Source organism: Phoxinus phoxinus (assembly GCF_949152265.1).
Source record: "Phoxinus phoxinus genome assembly, chromosome: 20".
Taxonomy (NCBI): Eukaryota; Metazoa; Chordata; class Actinopteri; order Cypriniformes; family Leuciscidae; genus Phoxinus; species Phoxinus phoxinus.
In genome coordinates, this window is record NC_136895.1 from 21,566,236 (window position 1) to 21,582,446 (window position 16,211).

At 39.0% G+C, this 16,211-nt stretch overlaps 1 protein-coding gene across 5 annotated transcripts; it reads left to right on the forward strand.

The window, feature by feature from the left end:
• Positions 1-209: 209 nt before the first annotated feature.
• LOC306988404 (uncharacterized protein) lies at positions 210-12,570 on the forward strand. Of its 5 annotated transcripts, none has more exons than XM_079593372.1 (4): positions 230-265; positions 4,770-4,813; positions 5,358-5,557; positions 11,248-12,570. In XM_079593372.1, exons 3-4 carry the CDS (start codon positions 5,503-5,505, stop codon positions 12,471-12,473), a joined length of 1,281 nt encoding a protein of 426 aa, XP_079449498.1. In that variant the 5' UTR covers positions 230-265; positions 4,770-4,813; positions 5,358-5,502; the 3' UTR covers positions 12,474-12,570. The 5 variants fall into 5 exon arrangements, with proteins under 5 accessions (XP_079449495.1, XP_079449498.1, XP_079449496.1 ...); XM_079593373.1 differs by having other exon boundaries at positions 240-436; XM_079593371.1 differs by having other exon boundaries at positions 248-436; positions 4,697-4,813.
• The last annotated feature ends 3,641 nt before the right edge of the window (positions 12,571-16,211 follow it).

Below are 16,211 nucleotides of genomic sequence, written 5' to 3' on the forward strand. Positions count from 1 at the left end.
CGCAAACAATCAGGGGGACGTGGAGGCATAAAGTCCGATAAAGTCAAGAGAGTAGCCCATGGAGAGTGATAAAGTTGCTCCTGCTGCTATAGCTCATGGACAGCTAATGCTCACGCTCTCCGTCTCTGCGAGATTCGAAGGGAATGATTCAGATTTCTCTCGGCACAGCTACTAGAATACTTACAGCTGTCAGACAGTTTGCTCACGTCATATCTACGTCGTCAAGGTCAGTTTGAGGCTGCGCACTACGTCTGGCGATCAGAAAGTGAGTGCTTCTAATTTACTTCAATTTTCTCCGTTTAAGTCTATGTGGTCGCTGTGTCTAGTTTATATACTGTTTATGGATTTTGCTCATCTCAAACAAGCCTTATGATTTCACCGCGCTGTGTTTAACGTTACGTCATCGACGCCAGCACGCTCACAAGTCTTCTTTGAGGTGAGCAGTTCACAGAGTTTGGTATATTTACCATAGACATACATTGTACAGTTAAAGCAACAATCTGGGTCGTTTTCTGTATTGTTTTCGTTGGATACACCGCTATTTGGGCATCTATATTGCGCAGTCAACGAGCATGTGAGAAACAGTTAAATCGACTAACGTTATCTATCTATTTCGTGTGTTTTTGTATGATGTAGGCTATGACAGATAAATGTTTCTGCATACCACGATCTTTTAAGAAAAGATCCTGAGTAGTGCTGCTGCGATTTTATTTTCTACACTTACCGGTATTTTGACATTTAACGTTACCGTAGCAATTTTTTCTTTTAGTTAGGCTACTTTACAACATTAAAATATGTTGGCTACTGAAGGATTAATGCTAACTGAGCCTGTGACAAACCATGGACATTAATTCAGTCGCAGTAGATATAAATGTGAATATGTAGATTAATGTGAATGCAGTTTTAAACTAGAAACATTGAAAATCACGCTGTCCTGCTTTATTTTATTTTTAAACCAACTTTTATCATGTATCATTATCATTGCACATACAAAATGTTAAGTTAATGATTTAATTCCTTTATTGCTATGAATGCAGTTATTAGAAAATCAAACTATTTGCATATTATGATGCTGCGATGGTAAGATGGTAAGATTTATCTGTAGTGGTTATAGCAGGTCTCCAACACAGAAATGAACAACAACAAAAACTACTGTAAAGATGGGCTTCGTTTGTATTTGTTTTTTATGTAGCCTATTATTGATGTTTTTTTCCTTCTCACGTTGTGAGAAATAATACTACAACAGAGCAGTTTTTCTACCCCAAACACTTATAATGAAGCCAAATCTCTGCTAATGATCCTGTAAGGTTTGTTTCAGAATTGTCACTATTAACAGCTCCTGAAAAGCCTGTTTAATTCATGTCAATATACAGTGGGTACGGAAAGTATTCAGACCCCCTTAAATGTTTCACTCTTTGTTATATTGCAGCCATTTGCTAAAATCATTTAAGTTATTTTTTTCCCCTCATTATTGTACACACAGCACCCCATATTGACAGAAAAACACAGAATTGTTGACATTTTTGCACATTTATTAAAAAAGAAAAACTGAAATATCACATGGTCCTAAGTATTCAGACCCTTTGCTGTGACACTCATATATTTAACTCAGGTGCTGTCCATTTCTTCTGATAATCCTTGAGATGGTTCTACACCTTCATTTGAGTCCAGCTGTGTTTTATACGGATTAGACTTGATTCGGAAAGCCACACACCTGTCTATATAAGACCTTACAGCTCACAGTGCATGTCAGAGCAAATGAGAATCATGAGGTCAAAGGAACTGCCTGAGGAGCTCAGAGACAGAATTGTGGCAAGGCACAGATCTGGCCAAGGTTACAAAAAAAGTTCTGCTGCACTTAAAGGTTCCTAAGAACACAGCGGCCTACATAATCCTTAAATGGAAGACGTTTGGGACGACCAGAACCCTTCCTAGAGTTGGCCGTCCGGCCAAACTGAGCTATCGGGGGAGAAGAGCCTTGGTGAGAGAGGTAAAGAAGAACCCAAAGATCACTGTGGCTGAGCTCCAGAGATGCAGTCGGGAGATGGGAGAAAGTTGTAGTAAGTCAATCATCACTGCAGCCATCCACCAGTCGGGGCTTTAAGCCTCTCCTCAGTGCAAGACACATGAAAGCCTGCATGGAGTTTGTTAAAACACACCTGAAGGACTCCAAGATGGTGATAAATAAGATTCTCTGGTCTGATGAGACCAAGATATAACTTTTTGGCCTTAATTCTAAGCGGTATGTGTCAGGGTCCGAAATTAACACCCGCCAAGCGCCAAATGCGGGTAGATTTTCCATTTGGCGAGTAAATCTCAAAAGGCTATCCGCCACACTGGCGGGTGAATATTCATACCAAAATAGTAATGTAATAAACATTTTTTAATAAAATGTTTGTCCCGCCATAGTCTTATCTGATCGGTGAGTAGTAGCCGAATGTAGACGAACTGCTGCGCGTGTGACAGGGCGCATGTTTAACGAGCAGAGCGAGAGAGCGAGCCCCGGTCGCGCGCGCGCTCTCTCTCTCTTTCTCTCTCTCAGTGGAGACAGGCGAAAGTATAAAGGCTTCACCGTCTCCTAAGCGCTGTCTTCAGCATCCGAAATTAACACCAGCCAAGCGCCAAATGCTGGTAGATTTTCCGTTTAGCGAGTAAATAATAAAATAAAATGTTCGGACACTCGGGAGGTCGTGAGATATTGCACACATTACGAGTCAGTTAAACTGATAATCGCGTCAAAGCAGCTGGTACACGGCACGACTGTCCGGCGGCAATCACGTGAGCTTTCGCGCTAAACACAAGAGACCGGAGTTTTCAATGTTGCAGGCAATAGCTTCAGATAGAAAATGACAGAAATGTGTGTGCAAATGGACAATAGCCATTCCTTTCAACATAAAAACGAGAGAGAGAGAGAGAGAGAGAGAGAGAGAGAGAGTGTGTGTGTGTAAAATATATTTTTTTAAATTATTATTATTATAGCCTACATTTCAAATTTTGCTCTGGACAATTTTTTATGTTTGTATTCAACATAATACCTTATTATCTCAATTAAATGTACTGAAATTAATGTATATGTGACACAAAAAGGCTGTTTATTATTTTGGCCGGTAAAAAATATGCTTCGCTGGTAGATTTTTTCATCTACCAGTCCCCGTGGCAGGTGAGCCAAAAAGTTAATTTCGGACCCTGGTATGTGTGGAGAAAACCAGGCACTGCTCATCACCTGTCCAATACAGTCTCAACAGTGAAGCATGGTGGTGGCAGCATCACGCTGTGGGGGTGTTTTTCAGCTGCAGGGACAGGACGACCGGTTGCAATCGAAGGAAAGATGAATACGGCCAAGTACAGGGATATCCTGGACGAAAACCTTTTCCAGAGTGCTCTGGACCTCAGACTGGGCCGAAGGTTCACCTTCCATCAAGACAATGACCCTAAGCACACAGCTAAAATAAGGAAGGAGTGGCTTCACAACAACTCCGTGACTGTTCTTGAATGGCCCAGCCAGAGCCCTTACTTAAAGCTACACTGTGTGATTTTTACCCCCATCTAGCGGTGAAAGGGTATATGACCATCCAGTGAATATTAGTTTCTGTTCCTCTCAATTCCGATTTCGTTTTAACTCCTACGGTGGCCAATGTAGTCCAAGATTAACATGGCTTCCAGTTCGACCTCGTCCATGAGTATTCCTTCAATTGATGAGGTTACTTTAGAAAACTATCATAATTTGCAGTAATTTAATTTGTCAGTTAACATATAGGTTATGACATCTATGTAAAATGAATAATAGTTTTATGTTTTCGTAATTTTTTTACCATTTCATTGCTAACATCAGCTATCAGGTTCCCAGACGAATGCAAGCTAATCTTAGTAAAGTAACTTTTATCAGTGCTATCGTTATTCTATATATTGTACGACATCACTAGCGTAAGGCAATGTTGATGTGATGGAGGTGCGAAGGAGAGGTAGAGGGAAAGGAAAAAATAAAAACAGGGCCGGTGCCAGTGAATTGCGGAGACGCGAAAGGCGAAGCTTGAATTAACGGGTATGTCCCTCTTTGGCTAATGTACTTTCAAGATGGAGGGGCAACATGGCGACCGACATTCGAACCCCTCACCCGTATGTATTTTCAATGGCATATTATACACTCACGAGAATACTTTATTACTTGAACGAAGTAAATATACATTAATGAGCACATATATTTTTGAAAGAACTAAGTGTTTTTAGCTAAGAATAAACTAAAAAAGTTGCACAGTGTAGCTTTAAACCCAATTGAGCATCTCTGGAGAGACCTGAAAATGTCTGTCCACCAACGTTTACCATCCAACCTGACAGAACTGGAGAGGATCTGCGAGGAGGAATGGCAGAGGATGCCCAAATCCAGGTGTGGAAAACTTGTTGGATCTTTCCCTAAAAGACTCATGGCTGTATTAGATCAAAAGGTGCTTCTACTAAATACTGAGCAAAGGGTCTGAATACTTAGGACCATGTGATATTTCAGTTTTTCTTTTTAAATAAATGTGCAAAACTGTCAACAATTCTGTGTTTTTCTGTCAATATGGGGTGCTGTGTGTACAATAATAATAATGAAAACAAATTAACTTAAATGATTTTAGCAAATGGCTGCAATATAACAAAGAGTGAAAAATGTAAAGGGGTCTGAATACTTTCCGTACCCACTGTATATTGTTTTCAGCTCATTCATTATGCTGACGTCTTCAGATCACCTGTAAACTGCCACTTAAAGCTCATTTCATTGGTGTTAACAGACTGAGGCGAACTCTACATGATCATCACGTTTCATATCTACAAGGTATAAATATCTTAAAAGCATTTATTTCATTATAGTCTGTGATAAACCATGTTTCACGTAAAAAACTAAAAAAATCTAAAAACATTGAAATGTCATTTATTCCTTACAAATTACTATATTTCTGAATTATTTTTTATTCATACTTTTTTAGGTTTGCAGTCTTTAATTGTGGGATTTATTGGCATATTTCTATATTTCTTTGTGTATTTCTTCATGCAGCAAATAAAATGAAGGGTAAAAATGTAGTAAAATGTTTATATTAGATTGAATCTCCAACAAAATATAAATACATAGAATGTGAATTTGTGGTAAAAGCAAACAAAATGCTTAAATTGTGTAAGAATGGATTTCTCCTGAAACTGATCTCAATAATTTTAACCTGCAATAAAACACTCTCAATAAGAGAGCACAGGACTCCATCTGGCCCGATCTTTACCTTTAATCAAGCCATTGTGTTCCGTAGTTGGGCCGGTGGGTGGAGTTTACAAATGTGTGAATTAATGAAAACATCAGTTCAGTACCAGATTTATTTTTATTTTGGCAGATCTGCTGTTCCTACTACACAACAATTTGCCTTCAGTGAAGCTCCTCCCACAGCAGTTCACCTTCACTGAAGATCCTTCCACAGCATCAATGAATGCTGAATTAATCACGTCAGCCTAATAGTGAAGAAGTGTTGATGAAAGAACATGAGTGATCCGGAATCCTGCAGAATGGAACCTGGAGATATGGAAGAACAAAGAGGTTGGTGTTTATTCTTAATTCTTCATTTAAGAGAACATTAATTAAGGTAATAGAATTTAAGTCGTTTTTGGGGTTGTAGTTGGAAAAGTCATATGAGCTATGAAATAATATAAGGTCCCACTTTATATTTAGTGGCTTTAAGTAATGTATAATGTAAAATTAAGTAATTAAAAAAGAAAAACTGAAATATCACATGGTCCTAAGTATTCAGACCCTTTGCTCAGTATTTAGTAGAAGCACCCTTTTGATCTAATACAGCCATGAGTCTTTTTGGGAAAGATGCAACAAGTTTTCCACACCTGGATTTGGGTATCCTCTGCCATTCCTCCTCGCAGATCCTCTCCAGTTCTGTCAGGTTGGATGGTAAACGTTGGTGGACAGCCATTTTCAGGTCTCTCCAGAGATGCTCAATTGGGTTTAAGTCAGGGCTCTGGCTGGGCCATTCAAGAACAGTCACGGAGTTGTTGTGAAGCCACTCCTTCGTCATTTTAGCTGTGTGCTTAGGGTCATTGTCTTGTTGGAAGGTGAACCTTCGGCCCAGTCTTAGGTCCAGAGCACTCTGGAAAAGGTTTTCGTCCAGGATATCCCTGTTCTTGGCCGCATTCATCTTTCCCTCGATTGCAACCAGTCGTCCTGTCCCTGCAGCTGAAAAACACCCCCACAACATGATGCTGCCACCACCATGCTTCACTGTTGAGACTGTATTGGACAGGTGATGAGCAGTGCCTGGTTTTCTCCACACATACCGCTTAGAATTAAGGCCAAAAAGTTCTATCTTGGTCTCATCAGACCAGAGAATCTTATTTATCACCATCTTGGAGTCCTTCAGGTGTGTTTTAACAAACTCCATGCGGGCTTTCATGTGTCTTGCACTGAGGAGAGGCTTAAAGCCCCGACTGGTGGATGGCTGCAGTGATGGTGGACTTACTACAACTTTCTCCCATCTCCCGACTGCATCTCTGGAGCTCAGCCACAGTGATCTTTGGGTTCTTCTTTACCTCTCTCACCAAGGCTCTTCTCCCCCGATAGCTCAGTTTGGCCGGACGGCCAACTCTAGGAAGGGTTCTGGTCGTCCCAAACGTCTTCCATTTAAGGATTATGGAGGCCACTGTGTTTTTAGGAACCTTAAAGGTTGTATCAGCGATTTCAGGCGCAAGAATAAATTATCACATTCATCTAATCTTTCCTAACGATCCGCTAGCTGCCCGCCCCATAAACAAGCTGTCAAAAAAACGCGTCTCTGTAGGCAGCCTAGGCTCTGAGATCGAGATACGATTGCTGAGATCTGCACACAAAAACAATTGCCTTTACCAACCACTCAAAACCAAAATAAATAGTGTTCAACCAATCACCGACAGGGGCTGGGTGTTGTGATGGCTGAGTGCACGAGCGCAAAACCTCACAACACCCAGTCCCTGTCGGTGATTGGTTGAACACTATTTATTTTGGTTTTGAGTGGTTGGTAAAGGCAATTGTTTTTGTGTGCAGATCTCAGCAATCGTATCTCGATCTCAGAGCCTAGGCTGCCTACAGAGACGCGTTTTTTTGACAGCTTGCTTATGGGGCGGGCAGCTAGCGGATCGTTAGGAAAGATTAGATGAATGTGATAATTTATTTTTGCGCCTGAAATCGCTGATACAACCTTTAAGTGCAGCAGAATTTTTTTTGTAACCTTGGCCAGATCTGTGCCTTGCCACAATTCTGTCTCTGAGCTCCTCAGGCAGTTCCTTTGACCTCATGATTCTCATTTGCTCTGACATGCACTGTGAGCTGTAAGGTCTTATATAGACAGGTGTGTGGCTTTCCGAATCAAGTCTAATCCGTATAAAACACAGCTGGACTCAAATGAAGGTGTAGAACCATCTCAAGGATGATCAGAAGAAATGGACAACACCTGAGTTAAATAAATGAGTGTCACAGCAAAGGGTCTGAATACTTAGGACCATGTGATATTTCAGTTTTTCTTTTTTAATAAATGTGCAAAAATGTCAACAATTCTGTGTTTTTCTGTCAATATGGGGTGCTGTGTGTACAATGAGGAAAAAATTGAACTTAAATGATTTTAGCAAATGGCTGCAATATAACAAAGAGTGCAAAATGTAAGGGGGTCTGAATACTTTCCGTACCCACTGTATGTATATAAGGGGTGTAATGGTACACACATTCATATTGAACCATTCGTTGGACCATTTTTCCTGCCGACCAAAATGTTGTTATTTCAAATGTAGGTGCACTCATAATATAAGAGACGCTGGCGTGACCACAACATTTCCCAATATCAAATGGCAAATTTAATGAAAGCGGAACGAAACTGCGCTACTCGTTATTTTGTGCTTCATGGACCATTTATCAGTTTGGACCAATGCAGCGCGAGCCAATCTTGATCAAGCGACACTGTTACTAGACAGCAATAAGAGATCCAGTAAAGAAAGCATTTGAATTCGCTACTGAAGTAATAACATCGCTGCGAGATCTAGTGAGAAGCGATCACATTTCTCCGTTATTAACTGATCAAACGTCGCTGACGTGGAAACCAGGAAGAAATATTGTAGGCCTACTTTCAAGTAATGTTACGTCGGTTTTATTTTGACATTATGAATAAAATTGCTGCCCTCAAATGTTAATCTGAAATAAAACCTTTGTTTATAACTACTACAATATTACATTTCATTTTTTTTATAAGGAGCTGTTTTTGTTTTATGTCAAGTATAGCTCCGTCATTGAATTTGAACCGTGAATTTTGTGAACCGTTACACCCCTAATATATATATATATATGCGCTTCAATTATTTACATGCGTGTAGGTTATCTTTATTCTTGCGTCTATGGACGCGTCACGTTATTCAAGATAGAACAGAAAAGCATAAAGTAGCTGACTAATGAATAACTGGGTTCAACCCATAAAAAGCTACACTATTTAAACTCTGCTACACAGTTTTTAATTTGCATTGCAAGATTTGTATTTGCAGCATCGACTACATTGGCAGTACTACACGCTGATGCTGAGGCTCGTACTGTTACATATTGGGTGGTCATTTGGGCTCATATTTGGTATTCTACATGACATTTGTCACCGTGATTGTGCTTTAAAAGGCAAAATCGTATGTTCTGTAATTTCGTGCATCATTTCTACCCCGTGCGAGGCTATCTAGGCTACACTGGGCTAAGCGAATGTGCAAAAACATTTGTCCTAATTCACCTTTGGCTAAGCCCCGCCCCCCTTAGTTACTGTTGCTACCTCCGACTACTTCATCTGGGCTCTGGTTTGGTATTCAATTCAATTCAATTCAAGTTTATTTGTATAGCGCTTTTCACAATACACATTGTTTCAAAGCAGCTTTACAGAAAATGCATTTCAAAAATATACATACAAAAATACAGTTAGTTAATCATGAAATTTAGGGCATAACATATCGCCGGCGTTGGGTCGTCTCTTCACAGGCGTCGAGTCGTCTCATCACAGGCGTTGGGGCATCTGAAGTCTCCATGAGAGGCTGGATACATAACTGGAGCTGACGAACTCTATTTGAGTTATCTCGGGACAGGCGTCCCGAGATAACAACAAAAAAAGGCAGATGGGAAATAATTAGCGTAGCTGCTGTTCATAATATGAATGCATTTGATCTGATTTAACTGTAGTATAAAAGGTATGAGATGCATCATGTGAATGCTTGGCTAAAGAGATGCGTCTTTAATCTAGTTTTAAACTGGGAGAGCGAGTCTGAACCTCGAACAGTATCAGGAAGGCTATTCCAGAGTTTAGGAGCTAGATGTGAAAACGCCCTCCCTCCTTTAGTGGACTTAGATATCCTAGGTACGACCAGAAGCCTCGAATTTAGCGATCTTAAAGAGCGCGATGGATTATATGGCGATAGAAGATCTCTTAAATACACAGGAGCTAAACCATTTAGGGCTTTATAGGTCAGTAACAATACTTTGTAATTGATACGGAACTTAATAGGTAACCAGTGTAGAGATGATAAAATTGGTGTTATATGATCATATTTTCTTGACCTAGTAAGAACTCTAGCAGCTGCATTTTGGACTAACTGTAGCTTGTTTACGGAGGATGCAGGACAACCAGCTAATAAAGCATTACAGTAATCTAGTCTCGAGGTCATGAATGCATGAACTAGCTTTTCTGCATCAGAAACTGATAGCATATTACGTAGCTTAGCAATGTTTCTAAGGTGGAAAAAGGCTGTTCTTGTGACATTTGAAATATGATTTTCAAAAGACAAGTTGCGGTCTAGTATAACACCCAGGTCTTTTACTGTAGACGATAAAGTAACAGGACGTCCATGTAGATTAAGGTTGTATTGTAAGAGGTTTTGTGGGCAGTTTTTTGGACCAATCAGTAATACCTCCGTTTTATCTGAATTTAATAGAAGAAAATTACACGTCATCCAATATTTTATATCTTTAACACACTCTGTCATTTTAGATAATTTAGTGTTATCATCTGGTCTAGATGAAATATATAATTGAGTGTCATCAGCATAACAGTGGAAACTTATTCCATGTTTTCTTATAATATTACCAAGTGGCAGCATATAAATTGAGAATAGCAGGGGGCCTAATACAGATCCCTGCGGCACTCCATAATTTACTGACGTTATCTTTGATTTTTCCCCATTTGATATCAACATGGCTTATGCTGTGACAGCTCTTCCTGCTGAAATTTTATCAAACTTTTATAAAGCAGCTAATAAAGTGTCCGATAGAAGTAGGCAAAAGTGTCTGCAGTGTGCGTTTGAAGGCTTTATTCAAGACATACGGTGAAACGCGAGCAACAACAAGGCATCCAAATACAGGCAAAAGCATAACGGTCACAGTCAAAAAATGAACACAGCATATCCTAATCGAGACGGAGGCTGTGACTAACAATATCAGGAGAAACACTGTTCATGCAAACCTGGGTAGGTCTCTATTCACTTCTATAATCGTTATTATTTACAAAGCAAACGGACTACGCGAGTATAAAGCTGTATTTATTAGCAGTGTGTGCTAGCGTATCAACAATTAGGGCAGAGAACCGAAATCATAACCTAAACCAGCATAAAACTGTCTAACTAGAACTTCACAGTAAGGTTAAAAGCTAAATGTATCGTAGAGCACAAAAGTGAGCTTGTTGATCTTGAGGGGTTTCGCTGACTGTGAGGACGTCCACACAGTTTAATCCAAAGACGACACTTGTCAGTATTTAACTTCGGTTTTGGGAAGGGGAAAAAACGGACACCCCCCTCCAACCTCTCTGGGAAACGCGTATCTGTGTTACAAATGCCCCCGGCACAACGTTTAACCATATTTTTTATAAAACGACGACGTAATAGCCTGCCGAGACCAAAAATATGAGCCGCCTGCGTTGAAGTCAATGGAGCGCCGTGAAAAAGTGTCGGACCCTCTGTGGGAGCTCGTTCTTGGCTGCGCTGTGATTGGTCAATCTACATTCTAGGGCGTGGCTTAGCCAAAGGCGAATTGCGTGAAGTAGCCGCTATATCAGAAGTGCGGGCATCCGTTTACTATCAATGAATGCCCCGCGTCCAGTACACTATCACGAAATATGATTTTTCAAGTAACCAGCACTAGTCAATAAGTAGGCTACAATCAGAGCCGTTAAGAGTACGATTATGCAGACGTCACATAGGGAATATGTGCAAACTTTTTGAACTTTTTTGCTTTCTTTTTAGACCTGATAGAAGAGAACAAGGACATTGAAGAACTGATTGAAGCAGGGGAGAAACATGTCAAAACTGAAGAAGCATCCGTGAGTCCCTCATTGAACAGAGAAGACAAAATAGGTTTCATTTGCCCACTGTGTGGAAAGTGTTTTTCATGCGAGCAAAATCTTAATCTTCACATAAAATGTCATCGTGGAGGGAAGTACACATGTGATCAGTGTGGGAGGAGTTTCCGATATCAAGGAAACCTTGACGGACACATGAGGACCCACAATGGAGAGAAGCCGTATTCATGTGATCAGTGTGGGAAGACTTTTGCACAAAAAGGAAACCTTAATGTACACATGAAAATCCACACTGAAGTGATGCTGTACACCTATGATCAGGCTACAAATAGTTTCACTCAAATAGGAAACATGACAAACCATACTAGAGAGAAGCCATTCATATGTGATCACTGTGGGAAGAGTTTCGCACATAAGGGAAACCTTAATGTACACATTAAAATCCACACTGGGGAGAAACCGTACACATGTGTTCAGTGTGGGAAGAGTTTCACACATAAAGGAAACCTTACTACACACATGAAACTCCACACTGGAGTGAAGCCGTACACATGTGATCAGTGTGGGAAGAGTTTGGCAAATAAAGCAAGCCTTGATGGACACATGTCAATCCACACTGGAGTGAAGCCACACGCATGTGATCAATGTGGGATGAGTTACGCACGAAAAGCAGCTCTTAAGGATCACATGAAAATCCACACTGGAGAGAATCTGCACAAATGTGATCAGTGTGGGAAGAGTTTCATGAAGTCAGGAGTTTATAAAGTACATCTGCTTAGTCATTCTAGAGAAAGAGTATATCACTGTGACCAATGTAGTAAATCATTTTTTAGGCCAGATTACCTGAGGGACCACCGGAAAACTCATACAAACGAGAGGCCTTGCGTCTGTTACTTGTGTGGAAAGGGTTTTCGTTATACGACTGCATTAAAAACACACCAGAAACGACACAGCGGTGTGAAGGATCATGTTTGCGCCGAGTGTGGGAAGCGTTTTTTTACAGATGATAAACTGAAAGTGCACCAGATAGTTCACACTACAGAAACACCTTACAAGTGTTCACACTGCGACAAGAGATTCAAAAGGTCAGAATATCGGAGAATACATGAAAGGATCCACACTGGAGAGAAAAAGAGAAAAAGAAAATGCATGCCTAAAATTATAAGTTAGATTTTTTTTATTTTTATCCTGTACTTCCAGGTGTGATGATTTGTAGTGCTGCATCAACAATTTATTTTATTTTTATTAAAATTATTGCAACGATTAATTTGACTGTTCGTTGATTATTTCACAGATTAATCAGTAGGCTTTGATTATTCAGCTTTTGCAGTTAGTTAAAATATTGAGTTATTTCCTTTCTAACTAATGGATAAAAAAAGTCTGTTCCCTTCAGGTTTTGAGAATGTCTAAACTCCGAGTAAACTAAATCTCTTTCTGGTTTTTGGTCCTCCTCAAAAGTCACCAATATGCCAACTACTGAAGGATCTAAGCAGCCCGTGTGTGTTACTTTACAGTTTTTCACAATTGCTCAAACACTAAACCCCATTCTCTGAACCAAATTATCAATGGCCTAAACCAATTTGTTGAATAAATTCCTCTTTCTGCAAAACAATGAACAAGTTCAGGCAGTTAGACACTATTTGCAAATCTCATGCACTCTTTTTGCAAAACTCAACATACATACTAAAATACATTGGACTTTTGCATTTGTTGCAAAACTGTAAACACAAGCAGAAAAAGTCAAAGAAACAATCGGAGAGGAAGAGGTGAAAGAATACATGTAATAGATGGACGAGGACGAAGAGGATGAGGACTAGAAAGAACAAGAGTGTTGTCGAGGCTGAATCCGTCAGTCCAGAGGATTTTTTCCCTTTGCTTGGAAAAAGACAGCATTGTGAACAGAATCAATACAATATTATTCCTGCAGGACATTTATACAATATATTCTCCTTACTCGGTTGCGACTTTATACATAATTTTAAAATTAGTTTACTGTATGCAATATAATTTTTTTTTTCTGTGACATGTTATGGATGCTGTGTTCTCAATTTCTATGATGTAGTGTCTAATGAATAATCTTTAGTGTTTATATTATCGACTGAAGTGTGTATGATCTGAAAGTGTTGTTTGATTTTGAGTACAGGTGAAATGGTTTTGAAGCAATTGTAAAAAAGAAAAAGAAAAAAAAAGAGCATCCATACATCTGTGTTTTATTTTCTTGTTTTTTTATACAATTACATTTCATAATAATTAATATTTATGTAATTGTCATTTGATTTAGCTTTGAATCATATTATTATTATTATTAATTTTGTCATTTTATGTTTATATATATTTTATTTCCTTGCTCTTGCAATGCATGCTGTTGTTGTTTAATCTTATGATTGTGTGAATAAGAGATGTAAGGTGTTTAACGTCACAGGAGGATGTTGTGAAGCAGTAATTTAGTTTTTGCTTCGGTATAATGACACCTGTCGGAATTGTATGAAGTCTTAGCATTGAGACATTGACATTTAGAAATCTGAGCATTGAAGTATATGCAACGAAGATTATTCAATAAACTTTGCTCTTTTTATTCTCATCACTTCATCTCCTGCTTTTGCTTTTCCCTGGCTTTCTCAGTCAAACTCTCAGGCTGATAGAAGACTGTTAATAAATGTTATGAGTACCAGACAAGACTTTCTGTTGACAAGTTTTACAGACAAATTGGATATCTTCTGGCACGATTTTGGAGCTAATATCTGTTGTCTAGATCCATCCAATCTAACACTGCGTTGTATGTTAATGCATTAGTGCAGCGATTTATAGCTTTTAACATATTTGCTCTCAGACAAAGCTGCATTCACCACTTGTCACCGTGATGGTAACTATCCAAAAACCAACATTAACAGAAATTCTTCTAAATTAGCATAACAAAACAATCACTACTAAATATCCCACTTAACATACATCTTGCACATAAAAAAAATGTGTTGCTTTTATAAAAAAATAAATATAATGAACGAGACACTCAAAGTTCTTGTTATTTAATTACTTGCCAAAGACGTGTTTATCAATAATTTTTACTTTAATTACATATGTTTTATAAACATTTTTTAATAAATATGACAACAATCAAATAACCCATATAGAGATCACACTGTCAAGAGAGTTTGGGAATACTCACACATAATTTATACACATAGAAACACGAAATCAGAGTTTTAAATTCAAACATTTTAAAAGCGAACAATACATCAGGGTTGTTTAAAACAATGAGCATTAAGCTGTGTCGTCAGCAAGTCGTTTCCCATCATGCTTTTGATCAGCGCAGTCGATCGAGAGCAACTGCGCGCAACTGCAGAATCCGACATGGCCGCCTTGTGCTCGCGAGAGTTTTTTTGACATATGTCAGCATGACATCAGAGCCAGGCGGACCGCACTCTAACCGGCATGCATCTCGTGCTGATCACCGGTGATCAGTTCTGCACAGATTTTGCCAAGGGGGTAATCCATCCACCGGTGTGGTGAAGTGTTGAGTCCCCCCTAAGGACCCCAAGTAGTATGCCTGATCTAAATCTGTTCTCGCGATAACTTGTAGCTAACATAAGCTGTTTTAGCGTTATTTGGTAGCTAAGCTTTATGTATATTATAATGCTAAATCCCGCTGCTATGAAGGTCTACAATTAAATTGTGCAATGATAAGATAAAGATAAAAGCAGTTTGTTGCCATCAAGTAATACATTTATTTGTATAGCACTTTTCATAGTAGGTTTGCCTGCGTCAATGGCAGATGATGGCCGCAAAATTTTAAAATACTACTGTTATTGTGTCACGAAATGTAGTTTTAAGAGTTTTTCAGTCGAGAATGTAGTTGTCTAAAGCTCAAATCTGTTATTTATAAAGATAGCGCCTATTTAAAAATTTTATCTGACGTTTTCGGAGTTGTAAGATCCGGGCGATCACCGGGCGCTCGCGCTCATGTAAACCGCCTGGAACAGCCTTACCTCGGCTAGTCCTCCTGACGTTTGCCGCTGGTTCTGATGACATAGTCTAGTGGTTAAACATGAAATATAATTCGTCTCTTGTATCTAACGGGCGAAAATCGGTAGAAAATTGAGCAAGTTATGGTTATTTAAGAAGGATATGCACCATTAACACAATGTTACGAGTGAGCGAGCCCCCTGTGGCAAGATGGCCGCCGTGTGTGTGCGGACGTCGACCTCCATTGGCCAGCAGCCCGGACGAGACATCTAGCCTTTATATGATATCTATGGTTAGCATCCCATTGACTCCCATTCATTTTGGCGTCACTTTGACAGCATTTAGCTTGACATCTGAGGCGTTTAATGACTCAATTTGTCCATTATTTATTTATAAAGAAACACGACAATGTATAAAAGGCTCCATTACCTTGTATCTTATGTTATGGTCCCGTATAACTAAGCAGTTTTTATTTATTTATTTATTTATTCAACAATTGCACAGTTTACAGGAACGTTCATCCCCATTATAACAATAACATATTGTGCAGTTTCCAAAATTGCAGGTGTTTTAACATAAACAAAAGATAAACAAAAGACTCACATCATCACATTTGCCAGGGGAAGTACGGATTTACAAAAAAATATCAAATTGTTTACACACATTCACAGTTTTTGTTGCCTTTTGATTAAGAGAAAACTTAATCGTGTTAACATATTGCTTGACCTCAATGTTAAAAGCGATAAAAGATGTTTTGGAATGCGCAAACTTACATTTATGAATGTAAAATTTTGCCAAGAGAATAATGAGATTAATAGTGAAAGTTTCATTAGGCCTAGTCTTAGTTCTGTTGAGGTCATAAAGGCCAAAAAGAACATCCTTCCAAAACAACTTGAAATCTTTCTCAATTTTCTCTGCAATAAAATTACAAATGTCAAACCAGAA

Coding starts and splice junctions, on each gene's coding strand:
- LOC306988404 (XM_079593369.1), top strand. CDS start 5,503: ATGAGTGATCCGGAATCCTGCAGAATGGAACCTGGAGATATGGAAGAA. Junction 5,558..11,247: donor AGATATGGAAGAACAAAGAG/GTTGGTGTTTAT, acceptor CTTTCTTTTTAG/ACCTGATAGAAGAGAACAAG.